The following is a 17,679-nucleotide window of genomic DNA, read 5'->3' on the forward strand; positions in this document are numbered from 1 at the left end:
ATTTTGCATATCACTTTAGAATTTTCCACTACACTTATTTAATAAAATGAAATATATCATTTTACCCATTACTGGTTGCATGGAGTGAAGATTTCATCTAAGAGCCCTAAAATAATTGTTTGCTGCAACCATTTTGAAGTGAGTAGACAGTAAGTACAATGCAGTTGTTTTAGAATTTAGAAATGCATTTTGGGCTGTTTTGATTGATTTATGGTGGAGGGAAGTTTTTAAGGAAGTCACAGTATTGTTGTTGCAGTTTACTTGTGATAATTGACAGTGAGAATTTTCTCAGACCAGAGTTTCTTACAAGAAGCAATAAGCAGACCTAATGTGTATCTTTACGATTATCATTTTGCAAACAACATTCATATAGCTTTAATACATTCATATTTGACCAGAAAAAAAAAAAAAATCAAAAAATGGTACTCTAATATAATATATGATGCTGCATTGTTTGTCTGTATCATCACTCAGGTACATACAAACAACACTGTGTCTGTATTTCTACTAAATGATACAAAGAAATTTGTTTGCACAAGGCCCCATCATGTGAGTGCAAAGTCCTCTGAAAGTGTGAGGCCTGGTACAGTTGTGCATGTCTAGTGCTGTCTGTGATGAAACTTTCTGGGACGGTTTGTTTATTTTAAAGCAAATGATTAAATGCTCAAATATCTAGACATCTACAAATGCAACCACTTGTAGTTTGAAAAAAGTTCATTTTTTTCCCTGATGATTTAAGTGGTTTAGGTTATTGTTTTTGATTGTTCTCATTTCCTGTAGGAAACTAGAGTCAATGTTAATTTTATCACACTTGTGTAGGATGCAAAGTGTGTCATTCAGCAGCCATTGAATTTATGTAAGAAACTGAGAGGCACCAAAACTTTTATTTTTTTACTGATTACTTCTATATTTCAAAAATTTATCCTTTTGATATTGCTAATGGCCATAATGGTAAACAATATTAATAGAGTAGTAATAGTCTGGAAAGGTGCTGAAAATATTTTTTAAACATATCTTGAATTCTCTTTCCTGTTTACATCTAACTTCTGTATATATAGATATGTGGGTGTGTATGTTCATTTCTCTTATCATGTAATTTATGTAATGAGATGTCAGATTTAAAGACATTCTGGTCTGATATTATTTTAACTGAATGTGTAATAATTAAACCAAATCAGCATATTTATTATAATGAACCTGACAGCTATTTCTCATTCATTTTTAGTAATTTTTAATTGTACTAATAAATTTATGATGAACAATTATTATTAGAGAAAAACATGAGTTTAATAATTTATTATTCTCAGGTTGCAAAAGCAACAGCAGCATTAGTAGTTCTCCATTAAGGGGCAGTCCGCATGCAGAAAATAAAATGAAAACAAGTCTTTCCCTGACTTCACTACAATCACTAAGCCAGCTGGGAACACCTCATCATGAAAGAGAGGTGAAGTCAGAAGAAAGAAACATTGCACGGGCCTCTGTAACCCCTACTCGTAAGTGCAGTCCTGTAATAGATCGAGAAAGGATGATTCGTCGCAGTCCAACTAATAAAGATGAATGTTGGGATGCCTTGTGGATCCACTATAACTACTTAATGGATGAAGAGCTCATTGCAACTTGTAAGGTAATATAAATGTAATGTTATGCAATTTGAATATTTTTTAAATTATATATTATATTGCAGGGTAATATTGAGCAATTAGTATTAGCAGTGGCAAATGATGCATGAAAGTAAGCTTAATATAGTATCAGCCAAAAAAAGAGAGCAACTTTTCATGTCACCTGTCAATCCCCTCTAGCAGTTTGTTAAAAATTGTTTCTTAAATTTATTAATACTATCACCTTCCACAACACCAGATGGAAGGTTTTTTTCAACAATCAGCCAACTTTTGGCTGAAAGCAAATTTCTGCACATCCCTCCTGCAACCATCCTTCCTCAATTTAAATTTATATCTCTTTATGTGTGTTGCAAATTTAAAATAAGGAAGGATTGTTTTTAGTATATATCTGTAAAACAATCAACACAAAACTATCATGAACAAAAGAACCAAAAGAAAGTATGGTAGAAAATATCATTTTTGGGAATTCATATCCAGGAAGTGCTACACCAGTCAGGATTAAGTATACATATTGAATTTTTATTATTATTTTTTTTAATATATTTATTTATATATATATATATACACAGTAAACCCCCGCTATTCGCGGTATCTGTATTCGTGGTTTCGCGTATTCGCAGTCGCTGATTTAATATAAAATGAAACCTAAACAAATGTGAATTTTAAAGTGCCGTGAACATTTTCCGCCATAAAAAAACATGGGCATGGCAAAAATCATCTTTACCGGTCAAAACAGCGCTCAGTGGGTTGGGGGAGAGGGGTGACAAAATCGCGAGAGCGGATGTTTCTCCTCTAATCCTTGTTCAGTATATGTTATGCGCTTATCATGGAAGGTTTTGTCATTTGCATTTAATTTATATGCTTATAAATTGAATAAATTTATAAATGTATCCATTCATAAATCGATATGCTTACAAAAGTGAAAAATCTACTGTTTTGCAGTGTAAAACAGACTTTTTCGAGTGTGTTAACGAAAGAAAGTGACTTTATTGTGGATAAGTTCTTTCTAACCTTTACAAAAATATGGCTACGAATAACAAGGGAATTGTGAAAAGATCAAAGAAAATGATGACATTATGAGTAAAAAATGATGAGTAAAATTGAGTTATTAGACAATTTCTAATGATGAAAGTGTCTTTTCAGTGGCAAAACATTATAAAATCGATGAGTCAACGGTACGATCAATCAAGAAATCGGAAGAAAAAATCCCCTGTAGTGTCCGTGAAAACGCGCTAATTGCTTCAAAAATTTGCTCTGTAACTCGTGATGTTAAATTAGAAAAAATGGAAAAGGCTTTAAATCTGTGGGTAGAAGACCGAATTCAAAATAAAATTCCGTTAAGTTCACTCATCATTCGTGAAAAAGCAAAACACCTTTATCAACACTTTTGCGAAACTGGTGATAGCACTGGCGGAATAAGTTTTTTAGCTAGCAAAGGCGCTGGTTTGAAAGATTTGTTTGAAATTTCTAATAAATATTACATTTAATATTAAATTGTTTCTTATTTTCATTTCGATGCCTTATGCTTGTATTTCAACATGTACTGTCTATGTACATAGTTATATTATGAAGGTACGTATAATACGTACATAGACAAAATTTTAGACTAGTTTTTTTATATATATTTCATACTTTGGAACAGAACCCTTTTATTACTATGGGAGGCATAACTCAGTATTTGCGGCATTTCTCAGGAACATAACCCCCGTGAATAGCTGGGGTTTACTGTGTGTATATATATATATATATATATATATATGTGGAATATGAAAACAAAGATGTGGAAAAACAGGAAAAATAAGGAAAAACAAGGAAAAAACAGTACGTGCACCTGAATGCGCAAAGCAGCAAAACAGGATACATGTATATAAATAAGATAAAATATAAAAAAAAAAAAAAAATAAAATAAAAATAGATGGAGAAGTTATTAAACACAAAATGCCGAACCTAGTTGAAGAAAAAAAGAGAAAAAGAATGTTAAGATCCTATAAAAAAAAAAAAAAAAAAAAAATAAATAAATAAATAAAATAAAATAAAATAAAAAATAATAATAATTATTAAGTAGAATTAAATCCGAATTAATGCCGAATTAACAGGCCAATTATATGTACAAAAGCTGAAAGAAAAAGAGGGAGGGTGATAGAGATAAAAATTATAAAATAAAAATTAAAAATTAAAAATTGGTACATAGATCAGGTATTTCATCAGGGGGCTACACCTGATCATGTACCAAACACTGTGTTTCTATGCAAACTCATGCTGATGGAGAAGCTGAAGAAATGAAAAGGAAATAAAAAAATAAAAAATAAGAAATTTTTTATATATCTCCATAAACATGAGTGAGGTAGCCCCAACGCAGTGTATTTAGATTAATAAATTAAGTAACGTAGTGTAACCGCAAATGCAGTGTATTTAGATTAATAAATTAAGTAACGTAGTGTAACCGCAGTGTATTTAGATTAAAAATTAAGAAAATTGAGTAACGCAAACGCAATGTATTTAGATTAAAAAATTAAAAAATTACGTAACGCAGTGTATATGGAAATAAATTGAGTCGATAGTATGTAATAAATAAAAAAATAAATAACAAGGTAGCGGTATAGAAAAAGGAAGCAATGCAAGGTAGGGGAGGGAAAAGAAGTTAAAAATACAGAGGCGAAGATAGTGAGAATGAGGAAAGTGAGAATGTCCGAATCACCCTCGTATTACACTAATAGTTCAACGGACGGAAAGACGAAGAGTAGAAAGTAGAAAGAAGTAAAGCGAAGGAAAAGAGTTTAAAGGATACTAGGCAAGCTGGGGATGTAGGTACCCAACCTCATAGAGAGGGCCTTGGCTGTGAGAGTGTTAGTAGAAGTGGAAATTAATACCGCTAGCTTGTATTGTATATTTTACGAAATAAAATAAAATAAAAAATATGAAAAGGAAGAAAATTAAATACCTATGATAGTTGGCAGAAACAAGTTGAGTGAAATATAATTAAGAAATGACAATAAAATATGCGATCATGATTAATAAGGTACAATTACGCGAATATGATTAATAAGAATGGAATGCAAACAGAGGGAAAACTATGACAACGATGGTGGAGTTGCTCAGAAGAGAAGAACTATGGGAGCCCTCTGTGGTCAAAATAAAATAGAGAAAATAAGATTGGACATAAGTAATTATTGATATTAAATTACGAAAATGAAAAGAAAACTTAGGAAGTGAAAGAACACGAACATCGTTCTAATAGAAGTTATAATAGAAGTCATTATGTGTGATCACTTTCCAAGTGGTGGAAATACCACCATTCAAATGTACAACTATACAACTATACAAGTATCGAATTAACCCTAATCAAGGTGGAACATGGTGAAACCGAATTTTTCTTTAATGAAATCAGAGAGATTTTTTATAATAAAATTTAAGAAATTAATAGGAATGTCATTATTGCGAAGTTTGGTATAGAGATCATTCAAAGCACCAGCGAAAAGTGATTGATTGCTACTAATATTAGCTAAACGGATAATTTGTGTGTAGATTATATTTTTATGAACCTTAATCGAAATATTTGAGTTCCAATTTGTTAAATAGATAATATTAAAATTAAATTCGCTTCTTTTGTCAAATAGTTCCAAATTATGACGAAGAGGAGGACTATTTAAAGTAATACTTAAATCCAAAAAATTTGCATGCTGGTTGCCAAAGTTTTCTTTATTGAGAGTGAGTTCAGTTGGATATATGGATTTAGCAATATTTTCAAAATGAATGTTGAGAATAAGAATGTCATCAACATAGCGGAATGCATAAAAATTAAGGTTCGGGTTGTTATCAATAAATAGATGTTCGTAATAATGGAGAAATAGATTAGATACTATGCTAGAAATTTGTGAACCCATGGGAACTCCTATGGATTGTTTATAAGCATATTTACCATCGTGGATGTAATTGTTTAGGATACAGAGGTTGATGTAGTTATTCCAAGTAACCTCATCTGTTGATATAACGTTTTTGTATTTGAGGAACAATTGATGAAGTACATTAACAATTAGGTGATGCGGTAAGGAGGTAAATAAGTTGGTGAAGTCATATGTTTCAATACTAAATATGCTGGAATATGCATTGGAATTAAAAATTTTAATAATACTGTGGTTGTTGTTAATGATCCAAGTGGTAGGGATATTAATAAGGATAGTAGTTAACAATTTGAAAAATTGTTTACCTGGATGATAACAGCCACTTTTTTTGGCACTAGTGATGAATCTGAAGCCAACTGGATGTTTATGGAATTTGGCTATCATATACAAGAAAGGCAAAGTAGAATTGCGAATTTTGGTATGCAATTTTTTATGCAAAGCTATAATTTTTTTGATGATGGTATTAATGCCGAGATTACAGCGTGAAAAGGTGGAACTACTTTCTACTTCCTTTTTGAGGGTGGTGTAATAAAATTGCTTGCAGAAGATAGCAAAGTTATTAGAAGCCTTATCTACCGGAGTGATGATAAATTTTTGTTGTAAATCTGAGATGGCTTTTTTCAGGTTAAAATACTTGGTATGCGAATAATTATAAAGGTAGTAAGTTTTAGAAATAATTTTTTTAATGTCTTGAAATGTGACATTTATCCAATTATAGAAAGCTTCGTGTGGTATTGTATATTTATATGCTAACTTGTTGCAAAAATTCAAGATATTCAGATAAATATCTTTATATATATTATTGAGGTTGGCCTTATGGACTGGTCTGAATTTAAAACCTTTTTCCATAGCGGACTTTAGTGGAATGTTGTTAATAATGTCCAGGTTACCAGTAATAATATGTTTATGATATTGATCAACGTAAGGAGCATATATGGGATCATCACAGTGACATGGAAGATCTAAAGCTTGTAAGTTGCCTAAATTAGTAGCTAGAGTTTTATAATTACAAATTTTAAGTCCAATAGGAGATTCATAGTTGAAGCAGTGATGGATCTTGAACTTTAAATTATTATAAAATGGGAGAAAATTATTATGATTATTAAGTAAATAATGCCAAGGAATTTTATCGAACCAACTATGAGTAAATTTAATAGTACAGTATTCATTACTGTATGTAGTAATGCGACCTAGTCTAAAGAGAGAGATGTCTAAAATAATATGCTTAAGTTGAATATTTTTACATTTAAAATTGCTAATAAATAAAGTTAAGGCTTTTAGTATAGAGTTTTTAATATTAAAGAGAAAAAGAGAAATGTTGTGTACGTCAAGAATGGTATTGTCCCAGGAGCTAATAATATTACGAAAATTGTGCCGAATATGCCTATGATGACGATTTGATTTATTTCCACGTTTGTATCTACGCTTATTGTTATTGAAGAAATGACTAAGATGGAATAAATTGTAAATGCAGTGGCTGGTGTTTAAACAACCATTGCTTAAAAGAGTTTTGTTAAAAAATCTATTGTTTAGGCCGTAGGGATATAAAGATTTATAAGTGCACATAAATAGATTCTCATAATAATCACGAAGAACGTTGTCATTGATAATGGCAAGTATTTTAATTTTAACGTTGTTGAAGCCATGGTGGTGAAAATGGAAAAGTTCTATTTCAGTATCTAAAATGTTATCAAGTAAAAGATTTTTACTTTTGGATCTGTGCCCATTGATTCTAATATTAAGAGAATTTGTGGTTTGGCCTACGTATTTAACATTGCAAATATTGCATGTGAGCAAATATATGACATTTTTAGTTTTACAAAAAGGAGGATAAATAGAGTTAGATTTGGATTCGGAGTTATCCATCATGGGACAAGTGAGACATCGTTTATCTAAACATTTTTGAAAAAATAAATTTTGGTTTAAAATATGTGTAATGTACTCAGGTTGGTTAGGGTTAGGGGAACGATTCTCCTGTTTAATATTTAACACTACATCCTCAGGAGTGGGATGTAGCGCAACACGTTTTCTAGCTGAACTAGGGGCAACACAGTGCTGACTCGCCGTATTGTTTAAAGAGACGTAGTGCATGACAAGTGGGGTAAAAATTAAATAGGGCAAATTGTGTTAGCAACGAATCCATCTAAAGGGAAGGAGTGGGGGTTGCATTTAAAAGTAAGGAGTGGGGGTTGTATTTAAAAGTAGCCACGCGCAAAGCTGCAGATAGCTAAAATTAAATGAAATACGTGGAATATGAAAACAAAGATGTGGAAAAACAGGAAAAATAAGGAAAAACAAGGAAAAAACAGTACGTGCACCTGAATGCGCAAAGCAGCAAAACAGGATACATGTATATAAATAAGATAAAATATAAAAAAAAAAAAAAATAAAAAAATAAAATAAAAATAGATGGAGAAGTTATTAAACACAAAATGCCGAACCTAGTTGAAGAAAAAAAGAGAAAAAGAATGTTAAGATCCTATAAAAAAAAAAAAAAAAAAAAAATAAATAAATAAATAAAATAAAATAAAATAAAAAATAATAATAATTATTAAGTAGAATTAAATCCGAATTAATGCCGAATTAACAGGCCAATTATATGTACAAAAGCTGAAAGAAAAAGAGGGAGGGTGATAGAGATAAAAATTATAAAATAAAAATTAAAAATTAAAAATTGGTACATAGATCAGGTATTTCATCAGGGGGCTACACCTGATCATGTACCAAACACTGTGTTTCTATGCAAACTCATGCTGATGGAGAAGCTGAAGAAATGAAAAGGAAATAAAAAAATAAAAAATAAGAAATTTTTTATATATCTCCATAAACATGAGTGAGGTAGCCCCAACGCAGTGTATTTAGATTAATAAATTAAGTAACGTAGTGTAACCGCAAATGCAGTGTATTTAGATTAATAAATTAAGTAACGTAGTGTAACCGCAGTGTATTTAGATTAAAAATTAAGAAAATTGAGTAACGCAAACGCAATGTATTTAGATTAAAAAATTAAAAAATTACGTAACGCAGTGTATATGGAAATAAATTGAGTCGATAGTATGTAATAAATAAAAAAATAAATAACAAGGTAGCGGTATAGAAAAAGGAAGCAATGCAAGGTAGGGGAGGGAAAAGAAGTTAAAAATACAGAGGCGAAGATAGTGAGAATGAGGAAAGTGAGAATGTCCGAATCACCCTCGTATTACACTAATAGTTCAACGGACGGAAAGACGAAGAGTAGAAAGTAGAAAGAAGTAAAGCGAAGGAAAAGAGTTTAAAGGATACTAGGCAAGCTGGGGATGTAGGTACCCAACCTCATAGAGAGGGCCTTGGCTGTGAGAGTGTTAGTAGAAGTGGAAATTAATACCGCTAGCTTGTATTGTATATTTTACGAAATAAAATAAAATAAAAAATATGAAAAGGAAGAAAATTAAATACCTATGATAGTTGGCAGAAACAAGTTGAGTGAAATATAATTAAGAAATGACAATAAAATATGCGATCATGATTAATAAGGTACAATTACGCGAATATGATTAATAAGAATGGAATGCAAACAGAGGGAAAACTATGACAACGATGGTGGAGTTGCTCAGAAGAGAAGAACTATGGGAGCCCTCTGTGGTCAAAATAAAATAGAGAAAATAAGATTGGACATAAGTAATTATTGATATTAAATTACGAAAATGAAAAGAAAACTTAGGAAGTGAAAGAACACGAACATCGTTCTAATAGAAGTTATAATAGAAGTCATTATGTGTGATCACTTTCCAAGTGGTGGAAATACCACCATTCAAATGTACAACTATACAACTATACAAGTATCGAATTAACCCTAATCAAGGTGGAACATGGTGAAACCGAATTTTTCTTTAATGAAATCAGAGAGATTTTTTATAATAAAATTTAAGAAATTAATAGGAATGTCATTATTGCGAAGTTTGGTATAGAGATCATTCAAAGCACCAGCGAAAAGTGATTGATTGCTACTAATATTAGCTAAACGGATAATTTGTGTGTAGATTATATTTTTATGAACCTTAATCGAAATATTTGAGTTCCAATTTGTTAAATAGATAATATTAAAATTAAATTCGCTTCTTTTGTCAAATAGTTCCAAATTATGACGAAGAGGAGGACTATTTAAAGTAATACTTAAATCCAAAAAATTTGCATGCTGGTTGCCAAAGTTTTCTTTATTGAGAGTGAGTTCAGTTGGATATATGGATTTAGCAATATTTTCAAAATGAATGTTGAGAATAAGAATGTCATCAACATAGCGGAATGCATAAAAATTAAGGTTCGGGTTGTTATCAATAAATAGATGTTCGTAATAATGGAGAAATAGATTAGATACTATGCTAGAAATTTGTGAACCCATGGGAACTCCTATGGATTGTTTATAAGCATATTTACCATTGTGGATGTAATTGTTTAGGATACAGAGGTTGATGTAGTTATTCCAAGTAACCTCATCTGTTGATATAACGTTTTTGTATTTGAGGAACAATTGATGAAGTACATTAACAATTAGGTGATGCGGTAAGGAGGTAAATAAGTTGGTGAAGTCATATGTTTCAATACTAAATATGCTGGAATATGCATTGGAATTAAAAATTTTAATAATACTGTGGTTGTTGTTAATGATCCAAGTGGTAGGGATATTAATAAGGATAGTAGTTAACAATTTGAAAAATTGTTTACCTGGATGATAACAGCCACTTTTTTTGGCACTAGTGATGAATCTGAAGCCAACTGGATGTTTATGGAATTTGGCTATCATATACAAGAAAGGCAAAGTAGAATTGCGAATTTTGGTATGCAATTTTTTATGCAAAGCTATAATTTTTTTGATGATGGTATTAATGCCGAGATTACAGCGTGAAAAGGTGGAACTACTTTCTACTTCCTTTTTGAGGGTGGTGTAATAAAATTGCTTGCAGAAGATAGCAAAGTTATTAGAAGCCTTATCTACCGGAGTGATGATAAATTTTTGTTGTAAATCTGAGATGGCTTTTTTCAGGTTAAAATACTTGGTATGCGAATTATTATAAAGGTAGTAAGTTTTAGAAATAATTTTTTTAATGTCTTGAAATGTGACATTTATCCAATTATAGAAAGCTTCGTGTGGTATTGTATATTTATATGCTAACTTGTTGCAAAAATTCAAGATATTCAGATAAATATCTTTATATATATTATTGAGGTTGGCCTTATGGACTGGTCTGAATTTAAAACCTTTTTCCATAGCGGACTTTAGTGGAATGTTGTTAATAATGTCCAGGTTACCAGTAATAATATGTTTATGATATTGATCAACGTAAGGAGCATATATGGGATCATCACAGTGACATGGAAGATCTAAAGCTTGTAAGTTGCCTAAATTAGTAGCTAGAGTTTTATAATTACAAATTTTAAGTCCAATAGGAGATTCATAGTTGAAGCAGTGATGGATCTTGAACTTTAAATTATTATAAAATGGGAGAAAATTATTATGATTATTAAGTAAATAATGCCAAGGAATTTTATCGAACCAACTATGAGTAAATTTAATAGTACAGTATTCATTACTGTATGTAGTAATGCGACCTAGTCTAAAGAGAGAGATGTCTAAAATAATATGCTTAAGTTGAATATTTTTACATTTAAAATTGCTAATAAATAAAGTTAAGGCTTTTAGTATAGAGTTTTTAATATTAAAGAGAAAAAGAGAAATGTTGTGTACGTCAAGAATGGTATTGTCCCAGGAGCTAATAATATTACGAAAATTGTGCCGAATATGCCTATGATGACGATTTGATTTATTTCCACGTTTGTATCTACGCTTATTGTTATTGAAGAAATGACTAAGATGGAATAAATTGTAAATGCAGTGGCTGGTGTTTAAACAACCATTGCTTAAAAGAGTTTTGTTAAAAAATCTATTGTTTAGGCCGTAGGGATATAAAGATTTATAAGTGCACATAAATAGATTCTCATAATAATCACGAAGAACGTTGTCATTGATAATGGCAAGTATTTTAATTTTAACGTTGTTGAAGCCATGGTGGTGAAAATGGAAAAGTTCTATTTCAGTATCTAAAATGTTATCAAGTAAAAGATTTTTACTTTTGGATCTGTGCCCATTGATTCTAATATTAAGAGAATTTGTGGTTTGGCCTACGTATTTAACATTGCATTTTTTTTTTTATATTTTATCTTATATATATATATATATATATATATATATATATATATATATATATATAGGGTGCATGATAACATATGGGTCCTACTTCAGGGATTGACTTAGGACCTAAAAACAATAATAATAAAAAAAAGTTCATGTAAACGTAGGTCAGATTTTGCCTTGTTTCTGAGTTACTACTTTTTTTGTGTTCCATCAATTCTTTCCATAAACTGAATTAGCATAGCTGATTCAATTGCTTACAAACAATGCTTGATATCTCATAGAGGTCCTTGCTGTAGTTACGTAAAAAAATAAATCCCGTAGTGTTCTTTGAGTGATTTCAGTTAGTTATGACAAGGGAACTACATTTGGAGCTTATAAACATTTTGATACTGTGCATTTTTTATGATAATGGAGGCTTATTCAAATTGAGAGATGGAAGATATGTGTCTCATGTATGGATTTGCCATGTGCAATGCAGGCAAGGCAAAATGTGTATGCAAACTTCCCTAATCATCATCTGCCAAATAATAAAACCTTTCAGAGAATACATGTGCCTTACAGAAACTGGTTCATTTAGAAAACAAGTTTCAGATGGTGACAGACTCATCAGCACCAGAACTGTTGTTTTAGAAGAACAGATCCTCAGTCAATCACGTCGAAGAAAATTATGATGACAGCACCAAAAGGATAGCAGCAGTAGAGAACGTGGGACCTATGGCTGTGTGGAGAATTTTATGGAACCAACAGCTTTATCCATATCATTTTCAGAGAGTACAAGGACTTACTGATGTTGACTTCCCGCCGTGATAAGCTTTTTGTACTTGGCTTCTGCAGATGTGTGCTCATGATCAGCATTTCCTATGTGCTGTGTTATTTACTGATGAAGCTGGATTTACTAGGGATGGTGTAGTCATTTTTCACAATGCTCATCAATGGGCTGAAGAAAATCCCCATGTCACTGTTCAAACTAGACACCAGCAGAAATTTAGCATGAGTGTATGGGCAGGAATAATTGGCGACAATTTAATCAGGCCTATTGTTCAGCCTGAGTGATTAACAGGAGCATCCTACTGCAATTTTTTAGGAGAAATTTTAAATGAGTTGTTGGAAGAAGCTATATTTGATGTTATTCATTGCATGTGGTTTATGCAAGATAGTGTTCTGTGCCACATTTTAGCAGTGTTGCTAGAAACTTTTTGGATGAGTGATATACTGTAAAATGGATCAGTTGTGCAGGACCCATTTCCTGGCCTGCATGCTCCTCAGACCCGAGGGAAGCAAAATTTGTATTTTGCTTCCCTCCTCACATAGTTAACTATCCAGTTGACCTTTGAATTTATTCAGACTATCAGCCTCAACCACCTGTGAAGGCAACCTGTTACAGCGATCAATGACTTGCTGGCTAAAAGAAAACTACCTACAATCTAGTCTAAACCTCTTCCCATGCTATTTTGAATTTATGCCCATGAGTTCTGGAATTCTCTATAACAGTGAAAATTCCACCTTCATTTATTTTACTAAACTTACTCAGAACCGTATAAACCTCAGTCAGGTCACCTCTGAGGTACCTGATTGCCAAGCCCTGTAGCCCACATTAGCATTAGCATTAGTAGAGGCATTTGATGCAAGAAAGCAAGCTTATGCAGCATCAGCCAAAAACATATTTGAGTTTTTCCTAGAGATATGGTGGTCATAGTCTGCATGTTGGATAAATTTGCTGCATGTTAGATAAATCATTGATAGAACACCATGGGTTTTCCTGGCTGCCTGTTTGCATTGCTCAGAGAACTTCGTATCTGCCCATTTTATAACTTCCAGAACCATTTTTTCCTCTACTGTTTTTAATTCAGCTCCACCAAGTGTATTCCAACTGCTATTCCCCAAGTATAAGACCTTGCATTTTGCTGTATTAAAACATAGCTGCCACATTTCTGACCATTCTTTCAGCCTGTTCCTGTCATCCTGAAGGAGTGCTACTTGGTACTGATCATTAGCTACTCTACCAACCTCTACATAGTCTGCAAATTTTGACATCAAAGCTGTCTATCCCATTGTTGATGCTGTTTATGAAAATCAGAAACAGTGGTCCAAGAACTGATCCCTGGGGACCCCACTTCTGGCTTTACACCAGTCTGAAGAATATCCATTAATCACAACCCTTTGTTTTCTGCCTTTCAGCCACCCAGCAATCCATCTTAGAATTTTTCCAGTAATCCCAAACTTTTAAAGCTTGTACAGTGACCTCTTACAATTAAAAAAAAAAAAAATGAGGGACTGAATCAAATGCTTTGCTGAAATCTAAATACACTTATGTCGAAATTGTTCCCTATATCCAGCTCATGAGTAACTGTGTCAAAATAGCTTACTAAGTTAGTTAAACGTGATTTTCCCTTAACAAAACCATGTTGTGTGTTATTCAGAATGCCATATCTATCTAAATATCCCTGGATCGTACTCTTAATCCTTACCACTGAAGTCAGTAGTTATCTACTTCGCTCTTAGAACAAGTTCATATGAACTCATTCTGCTTTATAGGTGATTTTGAGTACGGAGTAATTAAAATAGTTTATAATTATATGCCAACTTTATTTGTTTAAAAAAAATTGGTGGTTGCACAAACCTCTAACCTTGGTAGAAGCTGCCACTGCAGTGTTGAAACAAATATTCATGCAAATAATACATTATGTTATTTGTGATGATGTATTATTTATCTGTTTAATTTTTAAATTTCTGCTCATTCTGGAAGTATTTCTGTATGGTACCAGAAAAACTGAATTTTTATTTTTTTCAAAAAGTTAATTTTTGAAAAAAATAAAAAACAAATTCTTACTTTGTATCATAAGTCCAGATTTAATTTGTTAGCTTTTAATTATATACATCTCAGAACATGCTAGTAGAAGTATGGCGCCTCCGTAGCCAGGTGGGAAGGAGCAGCAGTGCATAGCACACGCTTCTTGATTAGACCGGGGTTCGAGCCCGTCGCCACCAAATATGGAGGATGAGGAAAGGTCAGGGAATGACCACCGCATATCCCGGAGCAATATGGCCTTAGTTGCTAATGCTCCTAAAAACCAAACAACAAAAACAACAAACAGTAGAAGTATGGCAGAGCACCTAAATCTGGTAACACCAGGACTTATCCCAGAGGCATACCTTTTTTTGGCTAGGGTCAAAAGAAATTAAATGCTGAAGGTTGCAAGCTATATGTATTCTCACAATTCATGGGCTGCAGGTATGGCCGCCACCTACTAATAATGCATTTTCTGAAATAGAATTTAATTTTTTGTAATCAGTGTTTTTAAATTCAGGGGATGCATAAGCACTTATTGCTGCCCACATGGTTGTAGGCTACACATTGTGAAATAATGGGTGATATGTGAGCTGCAATTTGGATTAGTGTGACTTAGATCAGGTATTGTTCCAATGAGCAGCAGTCCAATATTGCTGCTGTGATAATTATATCATATTACTCATCTCAAAAAAGCTTCCCAAGCAACAAATAAACTATTAAAAATATCAGTCAGCAAAGCTGAACTACTGTTTCACAATAGTTGTGAAGAATCTCAAACCCTTATGGTTGCTACAGAGTGCTTTGATAGTTGACTGATAACAGCTGTAAAGCTGTAATATCAGTATATATTTACTATGTATAGTAGCCACAAGGCATCAGTATATATTCATATACATATGCAATACAGGCCCTCCACGGCTTACATAATGCTCGACTTACCGAAATTCGACTTTACGTAAGTTTTTGCTGGATGGTGCAAACTTAAAAAAATCATGGACACGTATTTTGCATCCTGTAGGAATAAATGGAATATTGTGAAAACATCGCGATGTTGAACCCAATAACACAATGAGTTTTTTTTTTTTTTTTTTGGTAATTCATTCCAAGACTTCGGAAGTTGAAATTTTTGCTATATAACTAGGCTATTTATCTCTCTAAAAGGTCATTTTTATAATGGAAATTGCACTGCACTTTCATCATTATTATATGTTATGTTATAAGAATCAATTTTGAATGCCTTTGTGATATTTTTCTAAAACACATTTCTGGAGATTGTTGTTATTTTGGTTTTTAGGAGCATTAGCAACTAAGGCCATTTTGCTCCGGGGATATGCGGTGGTCATTCCCCGACCTTTCTGCATCCTCCGTATTTGGCGGGCATGGGCTCGAACTCCGGTCTAATCAAGAAGCGTGTGCTACGCACTCCTACTCCTGCTCCTGCCCATCTGGCTATGGAGGCACCTGTTTCTGGAAGTCACGACCATAAAACAATAAAAACAATTTGCACTTTCTGATTTATCGGGCTTTTCTGTTAGTGAAGTCTATCAAAAACGGCTAGTAAACTCGATCTTACTGCATTTGCGATAGTACCGATAACAGAAATTCTGTAGGTTTTTATGTTACGTTATTATGGTGAAATGTGTTCCCCTTCACTGAAATCTTCAATCATATAAAAAACATAAATAAATTTTCATTCCTATTTACTTATTACAATGGTGGAGGGAAAACAACCAATGGAAAGTGTAAGTGCTTGCAGGGCTAGAAAACGAAACAAAATTGATTTAGAAATGAAGATGGTTAAGAAGTACGAACCAGGACAAAATTTTGTCATCTATTCCACTGTAATTAGGTCTCGTTGCTTCAACAGAGAATACTATTTTAAAGGACAGTGCATGTGTAAAAGAACTTATTAAAGGATCAACACTTTTAAGATCATCAGTGATCACAAAACAACTTTCAGGTGCTATATCAAAGATGGAAAAGCTATTAATGATATGGATGGAAAATCAGATTCAGAATCCTGAGTCCAGTGGCCATTCAAGCAAAAGCAAGAAGTATTTATGAAGATGTTAAGGATAAGTACGGTGAACCTCAAGCCAAGATCATGGCAAGCAATGGGTGGTTTAATATGTTCAAGCATCGCACTGGTTTCCAAAACATTAAAGTATGCAGTGAAGTCGCCAGTGCCGATTCTGCAGCTGCAGAGAAATTTTGTGATGTGTTGGAAAAAACCCCTTCTAAATCTCCACAGGCTAACTTCTGCAGTGGCGTGCTTATCAGCTGAAGAGTTAATTCTTGCAATGATGCCCCAAAGGTAAAACTTGCTGACATTATGCCTGTCTCCTCTCTCTTTTTGTAATTTCTCTTGTGTGTGAGATAAAAAATTGAATAAATAATTCTATTTACATGTTAGTCGAACATTCCTTTTTTTGCTTCAATCAAATTCAGCGCACATATTTGTGAGTATAGGCATAAGCATTTAGGGAAATTCTGACTTACGTAAAATTCTACTTATGTCGAGTTCTGCGGAATGCAACCCTTACGTAAGTCAGGAAGTGGCTGTACTAAGATTTTTGGGGGAAAAAAAATTTCATAGTGGCAATTGAAAATTATATTAGAAATGTGGGAACTTTGATTTGGTCATAACATTTCAGGAAGGTTTCCTGAGATGAGTGATATAATATGTTGAGGTCTTGATTTAGACGTGTGCTCAATGAAGTTGTCAAATGATTTCAGTATGGCATTGCATTCTTCACAGAGCTTGATTATTAATGGATGACTTTGATTTACATAGAGAAACATGCTGCTATGGCAAAATTTTTATGGTCTATATAATTTTCGGCTGCCACAGTGCAACACTCAGTGAAGTGCCAGATTTATGAAGTTTTACTGTAATGTGTTACCAGCCATAGAACAATATAATGGTGTCTGCAACTTGAGTTTGGTTTTCTGTAATGAACTAACCTCTTGCTTTTTGTGTTAAGGAAAAGATCTAGCTATATTATTACTGAATGAGTCCTAGAATTTAGTGTATAATGTTTTCATTGAGTATACTTCTATTATTCCATTACAGAAGTCTGTATTGAAGTTATTATGTTTTTATGATTTTGAAGGAGAATACTTAAGCAGTAATTTTTGAGAAGATTATACTGTAATTAAAAATTGGAAAGTTGTTACAATACTGCATTGATTCCTCTT

The 17,679-nt window shown here is 32.6% G+C and overlaps 1 protein-coding gene across 5 annotated transcripts in view; it reads left to right on the plus strand.

Annotated features, from left to right (window-relative positions):
• Positions 1-17,679, plus strand: part of LOC150084794 (uncharacterized) — a 496,975-nt gene that overhangs the window by 213,768 nt on the left and 265,528 nt on the right. For all 5 annotated transcript variants that reach the window (XM_090376602.1, XM_090376604.1, XM_090376605.1 and 2 more), the window contains exon 4: positions 1,308-1,624. In XM_090376602.1, the coding sequence (XP_090232728.1) occupies positions 1,308-1,624 (317 nt within the window). The remainder of the gene's footprint in view (positions 1-1,307; positions 1,625-17,679) is intronic.

The sequence above is a fragment of the Mastigoproctus giganteus genome, chromosome 6, assembly GCF_048544385.1.
Source record: "Mastigoproctus giganteus isolate SK-2022 chromosome 6, ASM4854438v1, whole genome shotgun sequence".
NCBI classification, from domain to species: Eukaryota; Metazoa; Arthropoda; class Arachnida; order Uropygi; family Thelyphonidae; genus Mastigoproctus; species Mastigoproctus giganteus.